The 15,895-nt window shown below is 38.2% G+C and overlaps 1 protein-coding gene across 2 annotated transcripts in view; it reads left to right on the plus strand.

The window, feature by feature from the left end:
• Positions 1–15,605, plus strand: part of cd247 (CD247 molecule) — a 95,972-nt gene extending 80,367 nt beyond the window's left edge. For both annotated transcript variants that reach the window (XM_052014025.1, XM_052014026.1), the window contains exons 2-8: positions 3,431–3,534; positions 6,108–6,176; positions 7,724–7,813; positions 9,691–9,732; positions 11,367–11,423; positions 12,823–12,858; positions 13,493–15,605. In XM_052014025.1, coding sequence (XP_051869985.1) covers positions 3,431–3,534; positions 6,108–6,176; positions 7,724–7,813; positions 9,691–9,732; positions 11,367–11,423; positions 12,823–12,858; positions 13,493–13,576 — 482 coding nt within the window. In that variant the 3' untranslated portion in view covers positions 13,577–15,605. The remainder of the gene's footprint in view (positions 1–3,430; positions 3,535–6,107; positions 6,177–7,723; positions 7,814–9,690; positions 9,733–11,366; positions 11,424–12,822; positions 12,859–13,492) is intronic.
• The last annotated feature ends 290 nt before the right edge of the window (positions 15,606–15,895 follow it).

Here is a 15,895-nt window from a genome sequence, read left to right on the forward strand (position 1 = left end):
ATGGCAAGTCTGACATATGAGAAGAGATTGAGTAGGCTGACCTCCGTTGTCTAGAGTTTATAAGAATGAGAGGTAACCTCAATGAAAAATAACCTCAATGAAAAATAACCTCATTGAAACACACAATACTTTTAGAGATCTTGACAAGGTCGAGGTGAGGATGTTGATTCTTATAAGGAGTCTAGAAGTGAAGGGGTCACAATCTCACAATAAAGGGTAAACTATTTAGGAATGAAACAAGGAGAAATTTCTGTATTTAATAAATATCTGGATATTGAAGGAAGGGACATGGGACTAGGTCAGGAAAGTGATGTTTGAGGTAGAAGATCAGATATGATTTTTGTAAGGGGAAACAGGCTTAAGGGGCTAAATGGCCTATCCCTGCCCCCATTGCCTAGGTTCTTGCGTTCTTATTTTGTAAAAGATCCCTTGATTTCAGGAGCATCTGAAAATACAGTGAGCAAGTATACATGTTGGCCTTACCACAAGATCCTGATGCACACTGCTGCAACAGGTAAATATTGAACCATTGCTGCCAGACTGAAGAGAGAGAAGTGGAAGGACAGATGCAGTAACAGAACTTATTTGAGCAGAAAGAATTAGGACAGCATCCATTTCTTGAAAGATTCTTGGCCACTTAGAGAAATCTGAACTGGAGGATAGGCACTTCCTTCTACTCCCCATCCTTGATTATAATCTCACTCACAGTAGCTTTGGTGCAATGCTATTTCCAGCAGAAATCCAATTAGCACTAGCAAGCATGGAGCAAGGAGGATCAATAATCAACCCAAGAGATCACTGATGTCACTTCATTAAAGCAGTTCAGTATGCTTTCAGTAGCTTTGGTCAGATCTGTGCCTGTCTGAAGGGACGGGAAGATTCCATTCTGTTATACCACGTGTGCCTTCCCTTATTAGTCAAATTATCCCATCCTCAAATCTTTAGAATTTGGAGGTGGAGCAAGGCTCAAGGCAGATGACTAAATAGAATGCCATCACATAATAAACACACCTAGTTTTTAAAAATGATCATTAATTATGTTTGAATCACTGAATGCACAACAGAGTTGGAGAAAGAATTAGCACTTCTTTTCTGAATATTGCAAAGCACTTTATAGCCAATGAAATACTCCTCGAACAGCAGTCACTGAAGTAATGAAAGAATCATGACAGCCAATTTGTGGGGAGCAGGTTCCTACAAAAAGCAATGTGATAGTGGTCAGAATATCTGTTTATTCAGTAATTTTGATTATGGGAGAAATATTTGCTGGGGTACAATAGTTAATTCTATGAAATAGTCCCAAAGGATCTTTTGTGTTTACGTAACTAAAGAGACACGTGGGCTTCATTTGATTTATTGTCTGAAGGATGGTACTTAATACAGTGAAGAATTTCCTCAACAGCACTGAAGCATCAGCCTTGATTCTGTGCTCTAATCTCTTGAGAAACACGAGCACTGGGAGGAGCTGTGTGTCGCGAGAGAGAAGAGTCTTTGGCACAAGGGTCTGGCTCACTGTCAGCCCTCTTAGGTGGATGTAAATTTCTCAGTTCCAATCTTCAATGAACAGGGATATTCTCTCTAAAACAGAGTTTGCCTTGTGTAGTTTTGAACTTGACCAATCATTTATAAAACTGGAAAAAAAATATATGAAGAAATCAAATAACTTTGCCAACAACAAAAATTAAATAGACGCATTCTCTTGCCTAATTCACAGCACTTCAGAGCAAAACAATCAGAATGGACATGAAACAAAGGAACTAGATATTAGGAAGGTCATCAAATCTTTTACTAGTGTGGTGGGTTTTAAGGAGCGAGTTAAAGGAAGAGAGGAAGAAAGTGTTTAATGGGTGTATTCCACAGGATAGCACAGTTTAGCTGAAAATGTGACCACCAACGACCATTGCAAAAGGTAGATAAAGGATGAGAGAGTTCTGCTGATTACTGAGATAGCCTTGGGCAAGATCATGACAGGATTTTAAAACAAAGATGAGGATTTTAAATTTGAAATGTTCAGGGAAGTGGGAGCAACAAAAAAACAATGTGCTAACCTATCATATTTTTGCAGTAAAGGATACTGGCTCAATTATTTTGGATAAGCTTAATTTTGTAAAAGGTGAGAAACATGTATGCTGAACATTGGAATAATTGTTTGGTGATGACAACTGCATAAGTGAGTGTACCAGTAGCACAAAGGATGATTATGGCAATATCAGATATTACAGCGTATGAATTCACACATTATGGATAGGAAAGGATCAGTTAGTTCAAAAAGCCAGTATAGCAATGTGATGGAAAGCACTTGAATATCATAGATTGCTTTTTGTTTTCGTCCTTTTTTTTAAAAAAATGCAAAATGTAGTCAATTTTATATCTTTCAACATTATAGTGTAGTGGTTAGTGTAACGCTATTACAGCGCCAGAGAGCCGGGTTCTATTCCAGCCGCTCCCTGTAAGGAGATTGTACTTGCAGTATTGTGTTCAGTTCTGGTCGCCTCATTATAGGAAGGATGTGGAAGCTTTAGAGAGGGTTCAGGGGAGATTTACCAGGATGTTGCCTGGATTGGGGAGAATGTCTTATGAGGATTGGTTGAGAGAGGTAGGGCTGTTCTCTTTGGAGAGGAGGAAGATGTACAAGAGGTGTACAAGATGATAAGAGGCATAGATCGAGTGGACAGTCAGAGACCTTTTTCCCAGGGCGACAATGGCTAACACGAGGGGACATAATTTTAAGGTGATTGGAGGATGATATAAGGGGGATGTAGTGAGACAATAAACCATATACAGAGAGTGGTGGGTGTGCGGAACGCACTGCCTGCAGAGGTTGTGGGGACAGATACATTAGGGACATTTAAGAGACTCTTGGATAGACACATGAATGATAGAGAAATGGGGGGCTATGTGGGAGGGAAGGGTTAGATAGATCTCAGAGCAGGATAAAATGTTGGCACAACACTGTGGGCCAAAGGGCCTATACTATGTTGTTATGTTCTATGTTCTCCCTGTGACTGCGTGGGTTTCCTCTGGGTGCTCCAGTTTCCTCCCACATTCCAAAGACGTAGGGGTTAGGAGTTGTGAGTATGCTATGTTGGCATCGGAAGCGTGGTGACACTTGCGGGCTGCCCCCAGAACATTCTATGCAAAGATGCATTTCACTGTGTGTTTCAATATATATGTGACTAATAAAGAAATCTTAATCTTACCTTCATTAACAATCACCAATTTTATCATGATCAACTGATCAAACCAGGTGTTGAACCAAAACTTATCAACTGAATCATCACATTCGCCAATTAGCTTTCAATATTGAAATGAAATCTAATCATTGCTACCTGTTGAAAACTATTGACTGTGTCCAGAGGGATCATTACTGGAGCATTAGATATTGATTGAAAAAGTGGTTGATCAGACTTCTTTGTTTTCAATTTGACAGATGCTGACAGTATGAGCCTGAATGATCCTAAGCTATGTTACATACTCGATGGAATTCTCTTTGTGTATGGGATTATAATCACTGCTCTCTACCTTAAACTAAGGGTAAGTTATTTAAATATGTGATATTTCAGCTTCTAAGGACCCGTATAGATGGAGGTTGGTAGTATTGCAATGAATGGCTTTCCAGGTTGCTCCATTGGTATTAATGAGTTTCTTCCAAAATTTCAGAGTAAGCATGTTCAAAAGTAGGGTTCTTAAATGATGGGGTTCAACCCGAAGTAGGTTGCAAATATCATTCTGGAGAGTCATAGATTTGGGGCAAGTTGCTCACTCATCCAACACAAACCACCATGTCCACCACCTGTACTGGTTAACCAAGGCCTACCAACACCATGTGTCATTGGACAGGTAGATGTTGCTCCTAGGAGGGTCTTCTGTGGGAAACCTTGGAGATCCTGCATTGAACACAGCCCACGGTGGTGCATTATTGGTTCTGGAGTGGGGACAGAGAATGTGTGAATAAAGAGGAGAGATAGTAGAGGGGGAATGAGGAGGGCAGCATGAGTTTGGTTGGTGGCTGGGTAAAGGTGAATGAGGGTAGTGTGGATCAGAGGGTGTAATGAAGAATGGGAGGGAGAAGTAGGGGTTGTGCATATTGCAGGAAAGGGAGGGTGCTGGGGCATGGACATTCTGGGAGTGGGTATAGTGGGAGGGTGGGAAGAAGAGGGGGTAGGAATGGGAATGTGTATGGCAGTTATGATGAGAGGGCAAGGGTATTGTGGTAGGGGAAGTGTGGAGGAGATAAGTGGGGTGTGGGGAGGCAGGAGGAATAGGGATAGATGAGGATGAGTGGAATTGTGGCAGGGAGGGAGGTGGGAGGAAGTTAATAGGAGGGGTGTCTGAGGAAGAGTGTGCGCACATACATATGTATTAGTGTGGTTAGAACGTGTCTGCGTGCAGGAACATACACACTGATTCTAGAATTTGTTGTCACCACATTTTCATAGCGTAGAGTCTCCTACTCTTATATTAGCCCACAACGTCTACAATTTTTCATTTGGATAGAATCATATATCAAATTATTGTAAACCATTCAAGTACTTAAAGTAGCTAAAATGTCTAATGATGGGATCACATTAGTGCTGCTAATGGAAATTAAACTCAAACTTTGAAAGTCAACTCGGAGACAGTGATAGGTCAACTGGAATAGGACTGGGAAACCCTCTCAAAATCAAATATCAGATAGACCAGCAAGGCAATAAACCATCTTGGCCATCTCAAGAGTTTGGAGAGTATACCAGTTAATCTTATTCCTGTGATTAATGTGTGGTAACCCTAGAGTTTTATCAAGTGTTAGATATAGATATTATTGAACAATGAGGGGCTTTACCCAAAAAGTTTTCAGTCTTAAGTAAATACCAAACAATCTGCTGGAGGAACTCAGCAGGTTGAGCAGCATTTGTGGAATGAAAGGAATATCCCCTCGCAGATGCTGCTCGACCCACTGAGTTCCTCTGGCAGATTTATTTATTGCTCCAGATTCCAGCATCTGCAGTCCCTTGTCTCTTGTGTCTTCTCTTAAGTAAATACCAAGTACACTATGAAATTACCCCAGACGGGGAGACTCAAGTTTTTTGGTAGGATTAATTTAGTAATCTAATTATACAGCAGGGCAAAAACACTTTAAATGGGAATTCCCTCATGGCCCTCTGGTTGATATATAGATAGATACACGGTATGGAAATGGTCCTGGTAAGACATTATTTTTCAATAAGATGATTTTTTCTCACCTTTGTTATTGTTACATGATTAATTGGAGCTGGATATTTGATCTCTTTACATGAGACATTCTTGCCAACACAAATACAGAAGGAACGTTTGTTCTGAGGTTTCAGTGCACAAACATGAAACTAAATTAAACAACATGCTTTCAAACTACGTTTATGTAAAAACAAGCATTGGAAAGACTATCCATTTACATAGGAATCATAAAAGCTGACAAATTAACACGCCAAGGACCGTAATCATTTAATGATATTTACTACACACAAGTAAAATATATACTTACCACTGAGTACCACCACGTTATTACAAAACAGAATACCACTAGTGCAAATTTAAAGAATTAATCCTAAATTCCATATGATTTCTCTTACTTGCAAGTCCTATTATGGGATTTATTCATAATAAATCAATGTTTGGAGATAATTTTTTAACTTCACCGGTACATTTTTTGCTTACGAGTTTTCTGCTAAAATTGTTAATGCATGATTATTTTGTGAAAGCATTCACATAAATTATCCAGTTATTTTGTTATCCTTTCAGCACCAGATGAATAAGGAATGAACAGATAAATAAGTGTACCTCTTATGCTAGAAAGTGGTTTAATTGAAATGCTTCCAGGCTTTTTTGCTCCCCCATCTTTTGGAAATGTACAAAGTGGCAGCTTCCTATGATAATTTAGCCAAGATTGTTAACCCAGAGTGCAAAAGACTGTGAACGGTCCCTTGGTTATACAAATCTCAGTCACAAAATATACATTGCAAAGTCTTGCACTTCTTTTTTTAAGATTTATAGTTTGAGAATCTTTTTGTTAATCTGAAATATGGAACTATAAATATACTTTGGGCATTAGAACTGAAAAATGCAAACAGTTTTTCATTTTATTTTCAAAGCTGACCAAGGCAAAAAGCAAATTAGAAGATGCTCCTGTGAACCAACCAAATATGGAAGGCGCATATGAAGTATGTAACTATTTACACTGTCCTTTACATTTTGGTGATTGTTGTGTTATAAGATTTATTTGCTGTCTTATGGCATAGAATAAAAAGTGTTTGGTCCCACTGTTGAAGATCTTAAAGCTGGATGTGCTTTGGGCTCAAGAACTCAAGGTCAAAGCAGAAATCCATGGTCCAGGATTGTTGATACCATGCACAAGCTGTATGCACTGTAATCTACTGCCAGGAAAACAGTAGTTTGAACTTGTATGGCAATAGAATGACTTGTCTCATTTTGAAAGGTATTTGAGAAAATTGCAGATGGATTATTCCACAAAAGGTATAGATTTGATAAGCCAGTTAAGGAAATGCCCTGGGAAGAATTGATCCAATTCCATGGTAAACATACTCAAAAGTGAATCTGTTATGTCTTTGAGTTTAGCCTCAGAGCATGTGCAAACATAAACTGCAGCCCTACTACCAAGCTTTAGGTAACCTTGGTTTTGGTGTGTAGTCACTGTAGGTTGAACAGCGCTACTTTAGATCCACTCACATGGGAAGTTTGATGTAGATGAGTTACAATATTGTGGCAAGAAATGTCACTTGGCTGCATCTCCTTGCTGAAATTCTAAAAATCATCAGTAAACAGCTTTAATCACAAATCAGCCTCATCACCCACATCTGGGAAGAGGAGACTAAGTCCTCAGAGATGCCATTGTTGTGGCCATCTATGAAAAAAAGAAACAAATCCAATAACAGTAATTCAGAGGGGTCTCCCTGCTGTCCACCTCAAGTCACTGCCAGCGTCCTCTTCAACTGCCTCCTCCCAGTGGCCAAAGAGCTGAATCACAGCATAGATTCCATCCACTCCACACAGAGAACATGATTTTCACCACATGACAACTTCAAGAAAAATCCATGGAGCAGGAGCAGCAGCAGCAGCACTAGCCACTATACACGGCCTTTCTCAATCTCACCAAAGCTTTTGACACCAAGTAGGAAGGACTGTGAGGCACAGTCCTCAAGTTTAGCTGCCCATAGCAATTTGTTTCCATCTTATGCTTGCTCAATGACAGCATGCACATTCTCAGTGAAGAGTATGTCAAACAATAGTGTCAAACAGGGTCTGCATTATAACCCCAACACTCAGTAACTATTAGCACACCCGTCACTCTGGTCAGTTGCTGGACGCCACTTGAATTCTAGTAAAGGAGCCCAGAATTACACTGAGTCTATCTCTGTGATCCTACATCAGCCAGGCTGGCTGCAGGATTGGAATCTCCACATGAAAGGGAATTCCTGAATAGAAGGTAAAAGGTAACTCCAATTATTTATTTTGTACTTGCATTATTTTAATGTTTTTATTTATTGCTTAGCAGTTTAATATTTTAAACATTTCAATAGTTAAAACTGATTAAGGAAAACGAGCATGTGAGTCAGATACTGAACCATTGTGTTTTCTCAAAAATTGGATTACACGTTATTAGTGTTTCACTGTATATGGTGATAGATTATAACTTAATTATAATCAAATATGAGAATAATATGAGCTTCTAATTTTTTTTTTAAAACAGCCTTTGCAGAAGAAGAATCAGGATGCCTATTCAGATCTTAAGTTTAACAAACGACATCAAGACACAGAGGCTGGAATTGCAGCAAAGCGGGTAGTTGTTTTCACATCTCTACCATGAAGAAGGAACTTGTTCCAAACAAAGATACAAAATATCAATTCTATAATCAAAAGAGCACTGGGGGAGGGATCTGGGTAGATCGAGGAGGCTAAAAGCAAGAGAAGTGGGGAAGCATCCATTGGTATTCAGCCAAAGGTAGTATTGGAAAAATTCATCAAGTCAAGCTGGCAGTCACTGAGGTGTGGGTGAAGGTGATTGAAACAGAAGATAGACCTTCGGATATGGGTGGTGGTGGGGTGGTGGAGGTCTGTTAAGATGATGAATATAAAAAGAGCAGTAAGTGCAGAGGACACTAAGCTCACATGCTAGAGACGTTGAAACTCTTTATTCCAGCTACACAAGTCTTAAGGTCACTGAACTGAAATGCTTACTGTTCCTTTCTCCATGCTTTCTGATCTGCTAAATATTTCCAGCATCTGCAGTATTTACTTTGGTAGGATATTTCTGGCCCTTATTGCAAGTGGGATGGAGTACAAAATAGAAAAGTTTTGGTACAAATGTGCAGGATTTTGGTAGAGACCATTCCTAGAGTACTATAAAAGCACAATGTTGCAAATATTGTGTGCTTTGCTCTTGCCTTAGAGGCACTATGGATTACTAGATTGATTCTGGGTCTAAAGGGGTTTTCTTATGAGGGAAGATAGATTAGGTTCATATTTTCTGGAGTTTAGATTAATTAGAGGGGGTATTACAGAAACATAATTAATTCTGAGTGGCCTTGAAGGTGCTGAGAGCATGATCCCATTTGCTGGGGGAGTCTAGAACTTAGCAAGCATGGTTTTGGAGGAAGGGATTACTCATTTACAGTGAGATGAGGAAGAATTGCTTCTCTTAAAATTTATGATCGTTGGAATCCTCAACAGTAGAGCTCTGTGGACATGGAGTTATGACTTTTAGTCATTAGTGCAAATTGTGGGTTAAGGGAGCCAGGCAGGAAGGTCCATGAGACCCTACCTTCTACTCCTATTTCCTGTTCTTTGTTCAGTGCCAAATGAGATAATACCATGGAAAATGAAAAAAGGGAAAATTCATTGTGATCCAGTTAATAGATTCCAGGTATTTGTGAAAGTCAATTTTAAAACATTTCAGCAGATACATCAGTTTCATTTTTTTCATTCTTAGTTGTTTTCACACTATGATTTTGAATAGCTCAGTGTGAATATAATTTTTTAAATCAAGAGTGAAAGTACAGATGTTTAAACTCAAAGAGAGTGCATATATCAGCCATGTCAGGGACCTGCAAATGTCTTGGTTATGTCTAAATATCATATGCTGACAAAGTAAACAATGAAATATAGTGATTTTTACTTTCAATGAAAATTAAAGTTTACAATAGTTAGTCCTAAAGTTACACATATCTGAACTTGTGTCAGGCTTTGTCAACTGCCTTGGTGCATTCATTAACGGCAGACATTTAATGCCTGGCTGCTGTTGGAGTTATTTGAAGCTTACACTGAAGGGTTCCTCCCAGTGGCTACTTACAGAAACTGCCAGAATCTTTCTCAGTGAGGTCAATAAGCTCTGCCACAACCTGCCCCTTACATTTGCAGATGATTATTAGCAACACAAGCCACACAGAATGGATTTCAAACTTGCTTGTGTGAGTTTCTTTGATGTATTCCCTGTGGCATTATTTCAAAAGCAGTTCCAAATTTAACGTGCAGATCTGAGTCCTGTGACCCTGAAAGGCCTATTCAATGGAGCCAACCAATTGAAAAGGCCAAGTTAGGGAGTTGTTCACTTGAGAAACATTTTGATGACTTAGGCCTATCTAAATTGGCTGGTACAAAGTATCTACTTAATAAAAGTGTGGTTTTGTACATCACTTTTATTATTTTGCTCTCTTTTAGAATGAAAAAATTGATGCTGCAGCTTCTAGTGACACCTATTCTGTAAGTAACATATGGCTCAGACCTTAATTTTGTTTTAAAAGCAAAGTCCTTAATATTGTTTGATGGGAGAACTTGGAGTTTGTGCCAGGTGAATCATGTGCTGTGAAATTTGATGAAATTGCTTTGTTGTGAGCAGCAGCAAAATCCACCAGCTGGAGATGGATCAAACACCTGAGCCCTGGCTATGTGGAATTTGACCAATGGTTGTGTAGTATGTGTTCTAATGTAAAATCTATTTCCTGCTACATAGTCTCCTGCAGGTCAGGGTAGAAAATTGAAATTGGGGAACTTGCCTGCAGTCTTCTCCAGTGATAACTGGAAAATCATTACCTTCTTAGGCAGTCCCTCTGTGTGAAGGAGGACTTGCTCCCACCCCAGTTATGAGATGACTGAAAAGGACAATGTGAGATCTGCAGATGGAGCAGGTGGTGCTTGAATGTGCCTGCCTAAAGTAGTCCTGTGTAACTGTGCAGGTATTGGTGGAGAAACACTACTGTATGATAGACCACAAACTTCATCCTGGGTCTTGATCTTCCAACACTTTTCCTCAGACAGCTAAATTGTGTGCTAATACAATGAAAGTAAAAGTTAATTTTGTGACTGACATTTGCCTTCAGTGAGCAGCAGCTAGCAGCTCTTGAGATCGTGAAAGTGGCCCATGTTTACTAAGGTTGTGGACGCTTATTAATTGGTATTGGGGGGGGGGGTGGGGGAGTTCGTAGATGACCTTTTGTTTGCAGATGTTTCAGTGAACAAATCAATGACTACTTTGAGTTGCCCTCCAATTGTATGCATGTGCAAGCATCATCTAGGTACTGCAGTGTGTGACTGAGGTGAGAGTGATCAAGGTTTTAAAGTGGAAGTTGTAACCAAGTGCAAGTTCACTTCCAAGCGCAAGTGAATACTATAGCCTTCCTTGAGCCTAGTCTGCTTACAATTTTGTTCGAAGTTCTGAGGGCAACCAAATTGGATACTTAACTGTCAATTAAGAAAAGGTCATAGGCTTCTGTGAATTAAAAAAAAAGGTAGGGTGGTTGTTGATGCTGCTCTCTAGCTTTTTCTTGATGTTGTTGCATGGCAAATATCATGTCCATCATGCCTCAGGATAAAGAGTATTCACAGCAATTTGGAAAGCAGCTCTTCTGCACTGGGAAGAGGTAGTCAATTGTGTGGAGAGCCGAAGAGTGTGCATGGGTGGATGGGAATCACAGTATTATGGATGAAGAAAACTCCTTGTCCAGGAGGTCAATTACATGGAGAGAAGCAGATGAGCTTGTCTGTTCCTTTTGACTTACAACGCCTTCAGCTGCTAGGAGACTGGTAAAATTTGAGTCATATTGAAATTTTAATTAATTGCACTCCCCATCACAAAACATATTCAAAAAAGACCATTGTGGTATTAACATTAGCATTTATGATGAGATCCCAGGTTTTAGTCCATTAGGATATTAGAATGTACTGATTTTTAAAAAAAAATCACATTTGAGAAAAATAATCATCAGAAAGAATTAGATTTTGTGGAACAGACAAGCTTACACTTCTTGTTCATTTCTCCTGATGTTTGGTTACAAAACAGCATTGATAGGTAAATTCATTTGTAAATTTACACAAGATAAAATTTACTTTGTTTACAGAAATTGAATGCCAAGGACAGAAGTCAACCTTACGGTGAACTCAAACCAACCCAACAGGTATGGTGAACATGAACAGATTTATCAGTTGATTACTGGAACTACAGATATATCCAGATATTCCAATTTTCATTTATTCTGTATGTGGAGATATCTTTAGGTCACTGTGCAGCAGGCTAATCATACATGATGACTATTGTATATGCTATGAACTAAGAAAACAATCTCCATCAAAGCAGAAATCTGTAAAAAAAAATGCTTTAGTGACAAGCAAATCAAAAGCATCAAGTGGATAAATATCTATTCTCTGATCAAGACTGTAACGTTATACAGATCATTTTCCATGGAAATATGTCTAGCCATTGTTAGTATAGCGGCTCCCAAACGATGCCCTATATAGAAACATCATCGGTAACCAGTACACCAAAACAGCTGAGGGTAGAAGTTCTAAGGACCTTGACCTTCTGATATTTTGTTGTGGCAGCTTAAAGAGGTTGCTGGATCAGTTTGCTCTTCAGCTGGAATTGGACGGAATGGAATCCCTCAATTCCGGTAAATAAGACTCGACAACTGGCACACAACATGCATACCGATATGTGCCAAAACGGAAAAAGTAATAAAAAGAGAAAATGCTGAAGATACTCAGAAGTCAGATAGCATCTGTGGAGAGAGAAACAGAGTCAATATTTTGGGTATTTCTCCAAGCTTCACTGCCAATTTTCTGCGGAGAACAAAAAGTACCTTCCACTTACTGTATTGAATCATGTGAACTGTAAGTTAACTCTGTTTTGATGACCTGAAATATTAACTCTGTTTATCTCCAGCCTTGTCTGGTTTCATCTCAAGTTTCTGCATCTGCACTTTATCTTTCAAGAAAGAAGTGAAGTTTGTTCTCTTTTGCAGTGGAGGATGGCAAACTCAGAGAGATGCATAAACCTCCAATTCCTGTCTGAAAGGAACCAAATGCACAGCAATTCATTGGCACAATCACTTGGCAGCAATTAACAATGCTGTTCTTGCGAAGTTCAGCAATTGCAGTTTGAACAGATTTAAGTGAGAACAGCCTTCCTGAAATGCAAACATTTCAGACATTCGTTAATAAGGATCAAGCTTGAGATTTACATCCTGGATGGATGCAACTCTTGCTGAAATCCTCCTTGCATTCCTTGTCCTGCAACATTAAAAGACTAAATGAATCCCAGACACTTAGAACTGCAGAAACAGCTCACAGAAATCAAATGCCAACTGCTGCTGAAGTCATGCAAGGTTAAAAAAGGCCAAGAACTGGAAATGGGAACTCCACAATAGCAGTAACAATGACATATCAGTGTTGTACACTGACTGATATTCATGTCAAGCAAGATGCTGCGTGGAAATAACAATCACTGTGTTTGAAATGTGCACCGGATTAATGTGCATTTTAGAAATAAATTAATTTGCATGTTTTAATACCCTACAGAAACGAAGAGGCAAAGGAGGGAATGACATTTATCAGGTAGGAGAGAAGTGAGCTGTCTTTTGTTTAAAAAAGTGACTTGCTACCCATATTAACCCCAAGCTCTACACCTTGGTCACCAATCCAATGCTTGCAAGCATACACTGGCTTCAATTTTAACATACGCATTTTCAAAACCCTCCAAAGCACAGCCTCCATCTCGAAGTACTTAATCTCTTTGCTTTGAACAAGTTTTACATCACATATACTAATGTCTCCTTATAAATGTTCTTTAATAATGTGCCTATGAAGCAACTTTGGGATTTTTAATGACATTAAAGTCTCATTGACAAACAGTAGTTGTTCAATGCATTACAGACAAATCCCAGTAAAACTAGACATTTTCTTACATTACTGGTTGCTGGGAAACCTTGATCTCTTCCTATCTCCCACCTCCATGAAGGATGATTAAAAATACAAACACCTTTAATTTCTGTGGTTTTAGTAGGCAAATCACACAGACTACCTGGTAGAAAAATCAGGGCTTTCTTATCTCTAACTATACTTTGCAACCATGGTTTTCCAGAAATGCATAAAGGAATTATATGTGCAAGGAAAAACCATGTGGAATAGAATAACTACTTCCTTATGATACACACAATTAGCTAATAATTTCAGTGGAATTATTTTGCAGGGACTGAGTTCAGCAACACAGGACCCATATGACCAACTACAAATGCAGCCATTACCAGCCGTGCCTCCACCCCCTCGTCGCTGAGAATCTGGAACTGATAACGTAATACCAAGACAACCAACAGTTTAGGATTAACTCAATTTCATCAACATGAAAGATAATGCTAAATTGAAAATTGTTCCCAGCAATATTTACTTGCAAATAGTTAAACTCATTTGAACTTGCATCATTAGAAATACTATGTGAGTGTTCTATTGAAATGGTGCCAACCTCTGCGTTTACTATCCTCTAAAGAATACCAACCAGTTTGATATAATCTACAGTTGATTTGAGAAATGTAGGCCAAACCTACTTAAATGTTTAAAAGTCATTTTTGTTCCATTTTGGCATAAATCAAAATGAAATGCTAAGCTGGAGCTAAAAGTATTTTATGTCAAAGTGGAAATAAGGCATTTAAATAGTATTCAAAACGCAAATAGATTGCATAGAATTGGAATTAGCATATTATTTTAAAAATTGATTAAAAAGCAATTATTTGGATAAGCAATTATGTAAATAATATCATTGCAAAGTAGCAATTTGTTTAGTTTAAACATTTCTCTAATGAGCAAATGGAATTGTTTATCTCTGTAGTATTGCAGGAGTTGCAGTAATGCTACAAAAAGATTTTTGAAAGTGCTGCCTGTGACAGGATGGCTTTACCAAGCAGAAATCCGTTTTACCTTTCTTCTTACAACAGAAAGTGAACTAAAATTGATGGGTGAAGCTATTGATTGATCTCTGCCTTAAAATCCCAAATGTATATAATGGATCACCATTACCTGGTGCTGAGCAGAAGTTACTTCAATGCTGATGAGCAAAAGTTTCCACCTAGGCAGAAGTTACTTCAATGCTGATGAGCAAGTTTCCACCTAGGATTAAATTCTTAAATCCATTTTAATTCCCACCTTTGTATAACATTATAAATGCGAATTAGGCTTACAAAGTAACAATCATTCTTACTAAATGTATTTATTTAAAATTAGATAAATAACTAAAAAAGTGATTACAAGGACATTAGTTCATTATAATCTAAGTACTTTTAATACTTAGATTATTATGTGCCTTTGTGTCATATCAGTATTTTCTGCCAATCCTGGATCCCGTGGGCAAATTTTGTATAGTTGTTATCTATACATTCAATACAAGCATTGCATACATACAGGAGAGAAAAAAAAACAGAATGGCTTGTTTGCTTGTTTGTCATTTTTTTTTAAAATTGCTATGATCTGGAGTGCATTCCCTGAAATGATGGTGGAAACTGAATTAATATACAACTTTGACAAGAAATAAATACTTCTAGGGGAATGGGACTAGTTGTTTAGTCCTTTCAGAGACCTGGTAATATATACATGATGGGTCTTTTGGTTTCTTTTTATGCTGTCAGATTCTATGATTACAATGGTCACCAAGGATAAAAATCCACAAAATCATATTTTACTTTTAAATAGGTTGTATTTTAGCAATTCAGAAGTAAATGGTAACCATAGCTGTTACCACTTACCTTAAAGCCAGTAACAGGTGCATGCTATTGCATTCTGGTTGCTTTTGTAAACCAGGTCCTATTGGTCTAATAAATCAGACCAGGATCATCATAATATTAGCTCATTTGGACTAAAGAGAATTTTTATAATGAAATAGATTCCAAAAACAGAATATAACCCATTCATTATAAACCAAACAAGCACTCCAGAATGCTGTTAACTTATTGCAAAATGCAGACCGAAGCGATTTAAAGATACTTAATTTTCTTTAAAAACATTGTTAAGCATTGTGCAGTTTTACATATTTTCATGTATTTAAGCTGTTTTCTGTAATGCCTGTCAACTTTTCTGTATTAAAAATAGTAAAGACAGATCTGAATGTTTACGTTTTTAATATGCACCTGGAGAACCTCTGTAGCCACTCGAGTTTTTGCAATTAATTTGCATAATTATGTAAAAAAATTCAAGAACAATTTTTTAAACAGGCAGAAGCAGCTGAGCTTGTCTGGTTGAGATAATATTAAACTCCTTTTGCAGTTTGAGCTTTTAAGGGCTACCATAATAAAGAGGTATTGAATAGAGTGAGCTGCTGCCCAAATGCCTTCATAGACAGAAGAGTTTTCTGGCAAAAAGAAATGGTCAAATAAATTGTTTGCATTTGCAAATGCTATATGGAATTCATGCAAATAACTTAATCATGGCAAAGTACAGAAGCATCCATGAATCTTTCAATTCTGTTTGATGGCAAGCAAAATGGATATTCTACTGAATGAACTAGATGCAAGGCAACTGTTTAGAGAAAGTGCCCTATGATCCAAGGATATCAGTCCATCACATCTACCAGAAGCTGCCAGTCAGTCTGACTGCGGTCCAGTGTTAC

Source organism: Pristis pectinata, chromosome 4 (assembly GCF_009764475.1).
Source record: "Pristis pectinata isolate sPriPec2 chromosome 4, sPriPec2.1.pri, whole genome shotgun sequence".
Taxonomy (NCBI): Eukaryota; Metazoa; Chordata; class Chondrichthyes; order Rhinopristiformes; family Pristidae; genus Pristis; species Pristis pectinata.